Here is a 15,063-nt window from a genome sequence, read left to right on the forward strand (position 1 = left end):
GCGATACGATTCAACGCATTTTTTAGATTTTTCGTTGTTTAGATATTTATTTAGACAAGTGTATTTAGAAAGATAAGTTTGTGGTCCAAAGAATAAGGACAAGATATGTTATAAATTATAAGGGTCTCGAAGTGTGGTAGGCTACAGAGTTGAAATAACATTTTTAGAGAATATTTTTAGTAGATTTTTCATTGAATATTATCAGAACCTTCGTTCAGTCTAGCAGTATTTTCCATATGTTTTTCGTAACGTCTTTATTTCATCTATCCTCAAATGTTTGTTATATAGCGCAAAAATGTAGATGAAAACGGGAAATAGAAAACCATACTAACAAAAAAATTTTATACCTAAGTTTCAAAAAAAGGATTATTTATTTTTACCTAATATCTGGTAAATTATATTTCCTTTGATAAACATCCTACCATTTTGGTGTCTATTTATACCTATCGCATTCAGCATTCCATTTTTATTATTTAAATTTGGAAAAGTGTACTATTTATCGACTACTCCACTCACTAATCATACCGGTGACCTTTATTATATATGGTAATAATATTATAATAAATAAATCCTACAATTATCTTACTCTTAAAAATGTGCATTCGTCTGATTCTCTAGAAACTTAATTTTTTAAGGTTTCACTTCTAACAAGTGTGATCTGCACACATGATATTTACCAAACGTGTCATTTCTTTTCTATTTAAAAATGTTGCTATTTTATTGAAAAATTAATATTAAATTATTTATTTCGTAAATATTATTCTTATTAATTATTATGAAATATATAGATTAAAATAATTGTATTGTCTGCAATATTTTACAAAAAAAAAAAAATTGATTATAAGATACATGAAAGAAAAAGAATTAGACAATATTGTAGAATATTTTTTTTATAAATATCCAAAGACATGTTTTTTAATTATAATGTTTGCGTATTTAGGAAATTTATACTAATTTTTCAATAAAATATAAAAGTTTGTAAATAAAAGAAACTCGATTACGAGGCTTTTTAACGAGGCTTGTTTACGGGAGACTCTTCTACGAGGCCTAATTTAAACACACCCTACGGACTTATCGGAAATATCCTACGGACTTTTCGGAAAATACCTCACTACTTTTCGGAAAAAAAACCTTACTATAGAGGGTGTTTACTACACTAACAGAAGTGTTTAGTTACCATGCATTTTTTAGTTACCAGAAGCAACTCGTCTCATTTCTTTGAATTGAGAACTTGCTTACTGTGTAATATGTTATCTATTTATATATGTTTTCAATAAAACGTATAATAATTTTTGAATGTGATAACAATAATATAATAATAATATTATAACAAATAAACCCTACAATTATCCTACTCCTGATATTCTACAGTCGTCTCTTTCTCTCGAAACTTAGTTTTTCGAAGGTTTCACTTCTAACACGTGTGATCTGCCCACATGATATTTTTGTTAATGTGGTTTTCAATTTCCCGTTTTCATCTACATTTTTGCGCTATATAACAAACATTTTAGGATAGATGAAATAAAGACGTTACGAAAAACATATGGAAAATACTGCTGGACTGAACGAAGATTCTGGTAAAATGCAATGAAAGATCTAATAAAGATATTCTCTAGAAATGTTTTTTCAACTCTGTAGCCTACCACACTTTGAGACCCTTATTACTTATAGCATATCTCGTCCTTATTCTTTGAACCTCAAACTTATCTTTCTAAATACTCGAGTCTAAATAAAGATCTGTACAACGAAAAAATTTAAAAAATGCATTGAATCGTATCGCTTTCTCAGCTTATCGAACTGTTTACTCTTCGAGTCTCAAATTTAAGCCCTGTGATAAGCTCCATCGATTCACGCTGGGCATTCAGCGTGTTAAAAAAGTTTTTATTTTATTGAAAAATTAGTATAAGTTTCCTAAATACGCAAATATCACAATTTATAATATAATTTTCATATATGCATGGATCAGTACATCTCTTTGGATATTTTTCATATAAAAATCAAATTTAATAGACATATTTTATCTTTAAGTATCAAATATATTTTATAAAAAAGCAAAATATAAAAATGTGACAGTAATTTACTTGCTTTTGAATGGAATTTGTCAGCTGCTTCTAATTTATTCCACAGTATTCTACAATTCTTTTTCTCAACGAAATCTCTTTTAATTTGTTTCGTATTATCGCTTCTGAGATGTATGTGTGTATCCGACGTTGCCATACACTACACGTGTATTTTCCTTTGTGTCTTTCGCTTATGACTTAATCATCTTCTCTTTTTCTTTACACTTATCTATTTTTTTTTATTTTCATTTTTCATTATTTGCATTCTCACTTATATGTCTTGACATTTTTAACATTTTACATTGATTTTTTTACTTGATAATATTTTAAAAAATATTCATAGTTTTTTTTTAAAAAGACTATGTGATTTTGTGATGATTTGTATATAAAACACGAAACAATGAATTTAAATGACTTACACGAACGTGTCATTACTTTTCATTTTTTCTCGTATTATCGCATCTAAGATATTTACTCTGCTCCATTCTAATATCACTGTTATTTTTATTAATCCATAAAGATGACTCATACGAAACTTGCAAAACATGAAAAGGAACATACATATGATAACCCTATTTCTTTTGGGTAAGCAGAAGCGAAGTGGAGATTTCATGGTGTTTTTATTTTTCTAGTATGATAATTAACGCTCTTAGTATACAAAAGTAATATCTTTAAAATTTTGAAATAAAATTTTTTGAAATATAAAATAATATTATGTAGTTGTATTACTTACAGCCAAATGCAATTAATAATGAACACTTGTTATTCACGATATCCATAGTAGGTAAAAGGAAAAAATAAAAAATTAACTTTTAAATGAAAATAATATTCAAAAAGAGTGCCATGTATCTTGTTGTGTAACATCAACTCAGATTCACCACTGTTTGCGAAACAGTGATGCACACTGGAGAAATTTTTAATGTTTCCTCTGTGTTATATACGTGATATCAATACACCCGACCATGAGTCTCATGATTAAAATTATTTGATAGAAGCATAAAAATAGCACACAACAAGTTTGGAAGAACTGTAATTCAATATAATAGTAGAGATTCGCTTAATGTTTTTGATCAATGTAATTATTGTGTAATATTCAATGAATATGACATAAATAAAGTTTTATATAATAAATAAAATTATATTTCAGAAAAATTTTTATATACATTGTATACATTTTATATACATTATACGCGCGCGCGCGGTGAATGTATATATTATGGGGATTGTATAGATTGTCCGGTCAATTTGTAAAATATGCTTCAGTATTTAAATTACGGATGGGAACGAGAGAAAAACTTACTTAGGTCTTTGATTCTTATAAATGAAACAAACCAAGTTCATATAGCTATGAAATTCTTTTATCTCGTGGTTGACCCAAAACACGGATCTAACCCGGGACCAATTTTATAATATTAGGCAATCGACTCATAATTTAATTAGGAATATAAAGCGACAATTTTTAAAACAAAAATTTTTTGAAGAAATAGATGAAAATTGTCAAAGCAGCAACGTCCGTGGTATGTACGCGGGGATAAATAGACTCAGAAAGAGATTTCAAGCTAGGACGGATCTAGTGAAAGATACAAACAATAATTTAGTTTCGGATGCAACGGAGATATTAAAAACGTGGAAAAATTATTTTGATCGGTTATTAAATGAAGAATCAGAGAATGGGAATGCTGAACTTTTTGCTAAAGGACTGAACAATGAACTTGGTTCGTAACGCTAATAAATAATAATAACTCGTTTAATCCTTATAAATAATGGTAAACTCTTTTATTTTTATTTACAATACATTAGTATTTTAAGCTTTTATCCCATGATACTATTACTATTATACTAAACAAAACGATTCATAATAAGATGTATGAATTATCAAAAAAATTTACGATTAAAAACAATAACATTATCATAAAATATTAGCAAGCTAGTATAAGTGGTGTATATTCAGATTTTTTAGTTGCTCTATAAGAATTCTTTTCCCCAATATCTTTAACTATCACAACATTAAAACTTTAATGCAAAGAAATTATCAATTGCAATTAAATTACATATATTTGTGTTTCAATTTATATGATTTTTGACAGAATTTAAAGTAAAATTATAATTCATTAACGGGAATGAACTTCACGTGTAGTGGTTTGGAAGAATTTAAAGTTAAACCAACTGTTATCTCAACATCATCAATATTATCCACTGGTTCTAAATAGAAATTTCGCACTATATGAGCTACTATCAGTTTAAGCTCTAACATTGCATATTTTTGACCTATAATAAAATAAACACCTAAATAGGTAGATTCATTTATTACCAGTAATTACGATATTTACCAATACAGTTTCTTGGGCCAGCACTGAATGGAATATAGGAGAAAGGATAATGCCCTTTAACATTTTCTGGTAAAAATCTGTCGGGATCAAAAACATTAGGATCTGGCCAATATCTTGGATTTCTGTGTACGCTATATATGTAAATCGCGCATATTGTTCCTGATGGAATTAAAGAATTATCTAAAAATTAATTAAACATTTCATTAAAATACAAAAGTTAAAATCCACGTAAAATGTAACTATATTACGTACTTAGCTGCAAGTCATGAGTTAAGGTACGAGATATGAAAGGAACGCTTGGATATAAACGGAGTGATTCCTTTATACACCTATCCAGGTACGATAATTCTTGAAGATCTGAGGTCGTCAGATCGTAATCATCATCAAGCATAATTGCGTTCACTTCGTCCCTTATACGTTGCTATCAATAAAAAATCTATTACTTATTCAATATAGATTCGTCGTGATCTTTGCCGCTCAATGTTTTAATTATTTATTCAGATAGAAAGAATACCTGGACATCTTGGTGTTTCGCAAAGAGACTCAAAGCAAAGATCAATGCCATTGATGTTGTGTCGTGACCCTGTAAAAAACCTTTTCTCATAAAATATTGTATTAAAAACTATATTTCTTTTCTTCGCTACTACATGGTATCAATTCTAACGAAGGAAAGTTTCGATGATAACGTTTAATGTTTCTTATATTTTAGATATTGCCTAAAGGGACCTAATACTCACAGATAAATGTTCCCTTAACGCACAAAAGATTTTGCAATTGATGAAAAATGAAACTTGATATGCTGTTTTTTTGACATGGGTTTCATCATTACTTTTATCTTTAATAAAATTGCAATTGAAACGAATCTCTTAATAATTGAATCTTTTCTAAATGAAAATCTTTGGAAAATTGCATATAGATTTTCTTGTGGAACTGTATAGTAACAATCCAACTTAAATATTTTAAGAATTTACCAAAAAGTTATATTGTATTTTGCTTTAAAACACTAACATGAGTTAAGAAAAATTCATAAAGAAAGGAGATAACTACAACATAAATAAAACGGTCAAAAAATAAGTGTTTTTTAGTTGTTATTTACTTCGAACTGAACTGCTTTAGTAAATGTAGCGTTGATAGAGTAGCAAGGGCATGCAAGGGCATGCCCCAATATATAGCAATGGTGAGGTGGTGCATTGGGTCGTGTGTTTGGGCAGTACAAGTATCCATTTCCATGTCAGACAGGTAGCTATATAGATCGTTATGTACAGATATTGATACGCCATATCGGCTTTTTTCTGAGTTTCTCAATTAGCGTGCGTTTTAATCGAATCAGTTCATTTCGTATACCCGGAACGTTCTTGTGCAAATTCTAAGTGTTAAGGGGAGCAGTACCAAAGTATTTTGCAAGGCTGGTTGCATCGTAATGTATAGTAAAAGGAGAACTCAGAATTACGCTCATGTACGAGACTCCTAGACGTGCCAGATTCTTAGCGTTCACCTATCCAGATCGCAGCACTCATCACCTTACGAACAGCCACATGGAAATGAAAATAGAATATTCGGGATCTAGGTTGTGTACTCGAGAAATAAAGGGAAATCTGCGACAAGAAAAAGTGTGTCCTTAAGTTGGATCGCGGATCGAACTACACTTCATGACATCTACAGGTTTCCGGTGTAATAAATAAGGTAAGAGAGCTCTCTAGCATGCGAAAAAGATATCTCGCGGGATATTTACATTTTACTTAATTCTTTTCTTTGACTATCTTTGAGCTACTATTTATTTGTATAATTTCTTTATGAAATAAAGTATTCGCTTGTTCCGACATTTCTCTCAATACTGTGAAAGTTTTTATGCTCGGGGGCAAGTGGTATTGAAACCACGTAAATTGGTGTACATTGATTTACTTATCCATCCCTATTTTATTCATTCCTCTGATAAAAATAATTCATGTATTGCCAAATTTACGACATTACTAATAAATACTATTTTTAGTAATTATTACCTACTATTCTCAACAAATAATTTGAATTAAATAATACAGCTTACCTCAAACATAAAAGTATCTACTTCCTCTTGAATTCCTTTATCATCAATTTCATTACTATCTGGAGAATATGCTATAAGTAGATCAAGCATAGAAAGTCTTTTCTTATATATCGAATCTGTGGAATAATATATGAATAATGTTTTTCTCTAAAATAAGCATTTATTATATCACAATAGTTAAAATACTTGTATTTTTTTCTTCTGAGTTTTGAAAAGAAGTGTCGATATTATCCGTTTTTTCAAATTGATATAAATATTTTCTATTAGTTTTTTCATGAAATAGTTTTCTTTCTGCAATTATCTGTAATATATGTAGCAATTTGAAAAATTATGTAAACGCAATTTGAATTTTTAGCGCATTTGAGCGATATACTTACGTTTCTTGAAAAACTATGTAATGTGTTTAATGCTCTTTTATGAAGCCGACCAACTGAAGAAAGTGCAAATATCCACTCTATGTAAAACCAAGGTCTAAGGAGTCTATTAAACGAAAGTATTTTCTTTTAATCACATTCCTTTCATATTTGACTAATACACTCCTAAGAAACAAAAATATTAATTACCTGTAAGGAACGATTTTTCCGAAAGAGTGAATAGCATCACGATACTTAGATGCATGTTCTTTCTTTTCCTTTAAAGAGATACCCAGAGCCGTTTCTACAAATACGCTTGCAGAAATTATTTTTCTACTTTCAAAATCAATAAATAAAAAAAATTGTTGTCTACATACCACATATTATGTTTAGAGTATGTCGCGTAATTAATGATTGTAAATTTTTAATAACAGCGTTTCCTTCACTTTCTTGTTTTAGCGATTTAATTAAGCAGTGTGCCTCTTTGTTGAAAGTAATAACACTATGTTCCAAAATTTTAAAGTGGAATGCAGGTGTCAACATTTTCCGCCGTTTTTGCCATTTCTTACCTTACACATGATACAAATCAATAAATACTAATAAATATATAAAGTTATTATTATTTTATTGAGTTGATACCTGTACTAGTAAGCAATCCATAGGATAACCAGGGCCTCAAGAAATAATAAACATGTTCTTTATCAATATTTTCTGTGCTTGTCATCAGAACCTGTCAAGAAAATTTCTTCTTTCTTTGTTCGACAAAATTTTGCTACTTGTTTAAGTATATTGAATATAGCGGAAAAGGGAAGAAAAAAATGTACCTTGCTTCTGTTTTTTAATCATTTACCTTAATATCATCTGGATGAAGTAGAAATACCATGTAATACCCAAAGGTCGAGATTTTGTAAATTGGAAAATATTTATTATTATATTCCACAATTTTTTTAATCACATTATCTGGAACTTAAAGAAAATGCTTGTGTTAGATAGATATAGCAATTGACAAAAAATTGTTTATTTATAGAAGTTTTACTTCGAGAACAACTTACCATCCTTGATATGATGCAGATTTCCAATAATGGGATAAGTGTCTGGTCCTGGAAGACTGTTCAGTATTCTTCCAATTCTTCCATATTTTATTTTGCAGTGCAATAAAATTAGTAATACAATTGAACTTAAGAAGATCGTAAGGAACATTATATCTGAAAAATAAGTCAAATTATTGCAATAAATTTATTTTAAATATACAGGGTGTTCATAGATTTACTAGCCAGCGTTTATCTCGTAAATCGTAGATATTTGAAAAAAATGAAATTGGAGAAATTAATACTGTTTTTTTATAAGCAATGTAATGACGCATATAATTTTTTTTGCAGTACTATTTGCAGTACTGAAAAAAGCTGTAAATGCAGCTAAACTTTCACAACAGGGAGTGACACTGACAATCAAAACAAAATTACGATAGTGGAACGCAGCTTAAAGGCTACAAAATAAAAAAAACGAAGGCAACTCCGTGCGGACTTTTGAAGTGAAACTTCTTTATCGCAGGTGGCTATTTAGATTCTAAAGATATATAAATTTACAAAAGATATGTAATATTTGGAAAGGGTCGGTGAGTAAAAGTTTCGTAAAAGGCAACAGAGAGAACTGACTAAATTCAAATATTATAATTCTATTTATTTCACCTATTTGTGAACTATTTTCAAATAATTGCATAAATGAAGTTGAAAATATCCTATTGTTCATATTATAGTTACGAAAATAAATTATGATACGTACCTGTAGTTACTACTAATGTAATTGATCGATTATACGGTTTTTTTTGCACATAGGATACTCACCAATACATACTAAATATCAATAAATATCTGGCAGAGTCTTTGCTCCCCCACTGATAAACCAAAATGATGTTGTTAATGAAATAATAAAAACACGAAATGCGAAAAATACAAACAAAACAAATATACAATTTCTTTATATTAAGGGTTCATTCTGGTTTATCATTTTAAAAATATCAATTTTTTTAATTTCATGAAAGTAGACATATGTAGAATTATCATACAAAAATTTTAGAACGATCCGAGCAGTCTAAGTATATTATATTGCGACCCAAACACTAGAGATATTACAGATAGAGGAGACAAACCATCTGCGGTTGTGTAAGTCTCTGCATGAATAAAGCAGCAAAAAAAAAAAGGTTGATGTTGACTTGACAAAACCAAAATTACTTGAAAGATGTTTGGGTGGCCACACATTTAAAATAATAATGAGTGCTTCAACAAATGCGTTTGGGCTATGGTGCCTAAACATCTATTTAATGGTAAAAAAACACCTATTTAATGGTAAAAAAATTGTTTAAATAGCTTTTAAATTAGCAGTTTGTATCTTCAACGAAGGTTTTGATTCAATACTGAAAATAATGCACGTTTTGGAGATAAAACTTGGCCCTATCGCAGTCAATTACGCTAGTCACCGCGGCAACAGGCGCGTGCGCTCAGCTAATTGTTTGAGCGGAGAAGCTTTGATAGAGGCCAGGACAAAACGAAAAAAGGCTAGAATGGAAGAAAATGAGTATTTTGAAGAAGCAGAAGGCATACTATATGGTGCAGGCATCGCAGAATAAGGTAAAGTCAGACTTTTTAAAAATTTAACTAACTACTCAACCGATCCTTCTGAAATTTTAACCACATACTCTACACATGAATGGCTATCTCGCATGCTACAACCAAGTCAAAATATTAATTTTTACTATTTTTTTTTTTTTACAAAAAACTGCGAAAAAAATCGTTGATTTTTTTATTTTTCGAAAAATGGCCGTCATTTGGGTTTGTTTTCATAAAAATTGATAGTTTTAGCATACCCGATAGCCATTGTCATACTTAATTTATAACCGTTTAATTTTTTTGTTTTAGATCACCCGTTCTCAAATTTCGATGCCCGCCAACAGCATACCTACTTTTGAAGGGTTCACGTTTGTCAGCCATTTTGGATATCAAAAAACGTTAAAAACAATAAAAAAAAATTTTTTTCTTGTACTTCCAGAGTGTATTTATCATACCCAACAACTTTTATATGTATATGTATCCTACAAAGCCTAAAAAAAAATGGTGAAAATAGCCTGTTTTTTTCGGTGTATAAACCAGAATGAACCCTGAAGGGGGTATTTTGGTCTAGAAATTTAAAAAAATCGATTTTTTTTCATATTTTACAAGCTTAACCTTTTAGGAATGTGTCCTTAAGAGGGTTTTTCAAAATTCAAATTATTTTCGGAGATATAGCTGTTCTAGTGACGCAGCATCCTATATCCTACCCTTATTACGCGAAACTTTGAACGCGTTTTTCTCGAAACTGTTTTTTTTACGGTTGTCATGATTTTTCAAGATCTACTGAACCGATTTACTTAAAATTTGGTGAGAGTTTTCTCTATGAATTTTTCTATCATACTAACTAGACTTTTATAATAATTTTTAATTTTTACTATTTTTAAAAAATTCGGAAAAGTAAAAAAGAAAGTGGTAAAAATAATGTATCATTTTTCAGACAGCCGCAATTTAATAAATTAAAACAATTTTTTTAAACTATTTTTTAGTTAGTACGATAGCAACGTCATTCCTAATTATTAATTTTTTTTTATTTCGGATTATTAGAAGAGTTGCAATTGTGACAACCGTAACGCGCCATTTTTTTGGGACCCCCTACTTCATCAGCCTATATCTTTTTCAATTTTGAATTTTTTCAAATATTTTTTTTCAAGTATTCTTGAAATATTAATAAATATCTTGTAATATTATGGATAGTGAAAATGTTATTCGTCTTTTTGTTGTTGCACTTTAAAAAGTACCTAAAACTCATACCTCCAGACCAGATTACCCCCATTAAGGGGTCTACCCTAATTAGAATTTTCAAAAAATCGATTTTTTTTTACATTTTTTGAAAGTATACATATCTAGAAGTATCATACTAAAATTTTATAAAGATCGGAGCAGTGTAACTGTACTTTTTTGCGAGCTTTATCTTACTCCGCTCGGTTAGATACCGCGCGCTTTTCTTGTTCACCGAAGAAGCTGCTATTTATTGTCCCTATTGTGGGGGTGGTTTCAGACAGAAAAAGAAATATATATACCTAACTGAAGATGATATAATATAGTTTATTAAATTATGATGATGTGATATTTCATAAATATTATCATAAAATTTCAACTGATAGCAACCCTCAGCATTCATACTGTTCCGACTCTTAGTGGAAGTACAAGAAAGCTGTAAGAGACAAGACAGTTAAAAGTTTCAAACATCCTCCTGCTCTTGCAAAAGATGTTCAAGACATTCTAAAACCAATCTACGAAGATTTAACAAAGCCAGAATTACTGGAAAGATGCCTTGGTAGAAACACGCAGAAAAACAATGAGTCGTTCAACAACTGCGTTTGGGCAATGGCTCCTAAACACGTCTTTAGCGGCAAAATTATTGTTCAAATCGCTTGTCAAACAGCTGCTTATATTTTCAATGAAGGTTTTTAAACAGTTTTGAAAATTATGTCAGTAATGGGAGTCAAAATTGGCCCGAGCGTCATGCACTTTGCTTCCGAACGTGACAGAGAACGCATACGTGTAGCAAACCGCCGCAGCACTAATTCCTCTAAAGAAGCTAGGACGCAACGCAGAAACGCTATTTTGGATAAAAATGAACGTTATGAAGAAGAGTAAGTTATAATGTATAGTGCAGGTATCGCTGATTAAGAACAGGTAAAATTTTTTCACGATTTTTCCTTGAAAAAAACTTTAAACGCGTTTTTCTCAAAACAACGCTTTCCAAAGCCTTGTTGATAAAATCTCCGAAACTACTAGTCCAATCCCTCTGAAATTTTTACCACATATTCTTTACTTGTATAGCTATAGCGCATATCAAGGGTTTTTTTAGATTTTGATTTTAACTATTTTTTTTGGCCAAAAACAGTAAAAAAACGTGTTTTTTTTTCATTTTTTTCGAAAAATGTCCGCCATTTTTTCAATTTTTCCAAAATCAAAAATCTTTCGATATGCGCTATAGCTATGAATATACTGAATCAAACAATGTTAGATTTTTTTGTTTCAGACCCACCATTCCAGAGATTTTATCAACAGCGAGGACACACCTTTTTTTAGGACGTTTTTTGAAGTATCATTTTCATGTATAAAAAGTTACTAAAATATACAAAAAAAAAAATTGTTTATTGTAGTTCGATAGTGCATTAATACAGTGCAATAAATTATATATCAATATTTATAATATAAAACTGTTAAAAAAATTCTAAAGAAATGTCTTTTTTAGTGTGTCTAATTGGAGTAGACCCCTTAATATAATATTTTCAATTTTTAGTTTCTGATCATCATCAATGCGTGCATTGGTACAGAGATTTGCGTGGGTCAACATCTGACCCGTTGGGTCATAGGTTCGCCATCCTTGTGGCAAAAAATAGAAAAGAAGTCGTAATAAAATAAAATCTTAATCTTGGAGTTAAAAGTCATCTCTATTTCTGCTGTCGGCAACTTGACTTGATAGGCCACCGAACAAACGTATATAAAATATACTACAGACATAATTCTGTAAATTAATAACATTTAGCAGTTACTTACAGAATTTTTGTATTTAGCCTACAATGTAGTTTTTGCTTGTAAAAAACTGCAAATTGTATTTGCCATCTAGTTACCCGAGTCAAGAAACTATCTTGAGTTTTTAAGTAGGTGTTTTTCAGGTCAAGATAACAATTTGTCATTTCAAATGAACATTTTTTTTCATTTTAAAAGAATAAACAATTTAAAAAAACAGTTAAAAAGAAAATAATGAAATGATAATTAAAAAAAATAATTCACATAATGTGATATGTTTATTTTTAAAATTTATGTGGAATCATATTTAAAACAGCATTTGTAGAATTAAATTCAGAAGATAATAATCTTTAAAAATAAACAAATTTTATAAAAAAAATGCGTTTAATTTTCGTCCTCTACACCACTATCAGTATTTTTTAAAATTTAATAAAACAAAATTAGAAAAGACATCTTCATAAAAAATACATATAATATTTATATACGTTTTTTAACCAATGGGCTTGTAAAAAAGATAACTATTTATCATTAATATCATCGGTGTTTATTATTGGTTACACAATTCTTCATTGGTTATATTTATAGGTGGGAGATTCATCCCTTAACAAAATGGACAATGTTATTAATGAGTTAAAGATTATTATTTTCTGAATTTAATTCCATAAATACTGTTTTAAATATGATTGCACATAAATTTAAAAAATTAACATATCACATTATGTGGATTAGTTTCTTAAATTATCATTCATTATTTTATTTCTAACTGTTTTATTAATTGTTATTTTGAAACTAAAAAATGTTGTTTTGAAATGAAAAATGTTCATTTAAAATAAAAATTGTTATCTTGAAATGAAAAAATTTTCATTTGAAATAAAAAATTGTTATCTTGACGTGAAAAGCCTATATATGGCATATACGTATATGTAGGTGCACACAAGCACACATGTATATACAATTCTTAGTAGCCAAGAGTGGGGGACTGCGAAGCATCAAACAAAAAAGAGACCGAGAATAGGAAATACTGTGATACAATATTCTATCTCATTCTCTCGCCGACTTAATCCTATAGATGTATATATACAGGTGACCTTTGACTTTTGCGCTTTCTACTTTCGCACAATTCGCTATTTCGCACATTTTTAAAGATTTAACTCTTTAATTCTCTGCAATCTGATTGTTTCCTTTTAGGGGACATCAGACTATCCATCAGATGTCAATGTTGTTCAAATAAAGAGAACAAAACAGTTTCAGTCTTTCATTAGGGCGTGCGTCAACGTGTTGTGTATTTTCCTAATTTAGACAAATACTTTAAAACACAGTTTTTGATGCATACTCTTTTACATCCCTGTACTTTTGAACATTCAACATTCGCACATCCTTTCAGGAACCAATTATGTGTGAAAGTCGAGAGCATACTGTATATATTTTACTCTTTTTCTTTTTTTGGTGAAATAGCCGTTTCATCACTTTTCGTAACACCGAGTATTATCTCTCTTCGTATCATCGAGCTCCTCGATTTGAATTACATCGAGCTCCTAGCTTTTTCGTTTAATCTGCCTTCAAATCACAACGATTCTAAAGAAGTTTTCACTTTAAGAATATGAAACTTTTCATCTTATTTTCTTAAAAACGAGTTATTATTTGGTATAACTGCTTGCGCAATGTATGATCCTAATAGACTGCTTACAAATTTCCAAAGATAAAAAATTGTTTATTGTACGATGATTTAGATCAGTTTCTCGGAACTGCATTTGTTTAATCTAGTTACACGATACCGCTGCTTGAAAAAGAGTGGGTCGTGTAATGTTTCGTTGCATCTAAAAATCTGGAATATTCCTTATCGGAAGTAAAGGAAAAATCAAGATATTTTTATGGTAAGGAATGGTTGGAAAGTTTCGAGCAAGAAATAAAAAAAATATAGAGAAAGAGTATGCGACCTGTTGTTAATTAGTTCAGTTCAGTTTAGTTCGAATTAGCGAAGGGGCTAATAGACAGTAGGCCCACTACTGGCCAGTGGATGTGTAACGTTACATCTGTGTAATATAAATAAGACTACCTTAATTTATTATTCGCTACTACTTTTACCATATCTCTAGATTGATAAAAAAACAATTTGATACCGAAAAAAGTAGGGTACGGAAAAAGACACTATTTAAACAGTTGTACTACCTGCACACCCACAGCATTTCATTTTGTCTCCGAATAATGAATGATATTTTCCCGTTATTTATACAATATGTAATAACAGTAAATAATAAAAATAATAAGAAAAAACTTACATAAATCACTCGCACTGTGCTTTTTCAAATATATCTCTTCGGAAAATATTTTCGCGTGGCTAGTAGATTGTTAAAACATTAAATGCAACTGTTAAGAAGTAAATGGTGAGTTAAGTATACAATCAAGCTCATATACTGATAAAATACAATAATTAAGCGTAAGAGTAGTTACATAGTAAGTATGGTAGGAACAATAGATAACCTCTCTTGACTTCTTACATTTTCTTTCCAATCTCCCTCTCGTATTACCCCCTTTTCTCCTACCGTCCCTCACTAATATCCCTTCTCGATCCGTTTCCCGCTTTCTCTCGCCCAGCGATGACTTCTCACGCCCCGCAAGCCCCTGTCTTTCCAAAGCATTTTCACCAATCACGAAGACGAAGGATATTTTCCCCTTCTCTATGAACCT

The 15,063-nt window shown here is 30.0% G+C and overlaps 1 protein-coding gene across 1 annotated transcript; it reads right to left on the reverse strand.

Moving 5' to 3' along the window:
- Nucleotides 1-3,821: 3,821 nt before the first annotated feature.
- On the reverse strand, nt 3,822-14,802 carry LOC149031533 (cytochrome P450 4C1-like). Its single transcript, XM_089175722.1, has 13 exons — nt 14,655-14,802; nt 7,840-7,992; nt 7,638-7,753; nt 7,427-7,517; nt 7,165-7,356; nt 6,998-7,091; nt 6,812-6,914; nt 6,621-6,735; nt 6,435-6,550; nt 4,905-4,973; nt 4,643-4,811; nt 4,391-4,570; nt 3,822-4,328 (listed from the first exon to the last, which is right to left on the reverse strand). Exons 2-13 carry the CDS (start codon nt 7,985-7,987, stop codon nt 4,162-4,164), a joined length of 1,560 nt encoding a protein of 519 aa, XP_089031848.1. The 5' UTR covers nt 7,988-7,992; nt 14,655-14,802; the 3' UTR covers nt 3,822-4,161.
- Nucleotides 14,803-15,063: the final 261 nt, after the last annotated feature.

This window comes from Polistes dominula, unplaced genomic scaffold (assembly GCF_049000335.1).
Source record: "Polistes dominula isolate Pdom_NZ unplaced genomic scaffold, Pdom_raw_medaka contig_436, whole genome shotgun sequence".
Lineage (NCBI taxonomy): Eukaryota > Metazoa > Arthropoda > Insecta > Hymenoptera > Vespidae > Polistes > Polistes dominula.

What these genes read in the sequence shown, in the direction of transcription:
- LOC149031533 (XM_089175722.1), bottom strand. Translation starts at nt 7,987, where the DNA reads ATGTTCCTTACGATCTTCTTAAGTTCAATTGTATTACTAATTTTATTG. An exon ending in GGAAAAATCGTTCCTTACAG is followed by an intron (nt 6,915 to 6,997) that starts GTAATTAATATT and finishes TTCGTTTAATAG; the next exon opens with ACTCCTTAGACCTTGGTTTT. An exon ending in TGGCCCAAGAAACTGTATTG is followed by an intron (nt 4,329 to 4,390) that starts GTAAATATCGTA and finishes ATTTTATTATAG; the next exon opens with GTCAAAAATATGCAATGTTA.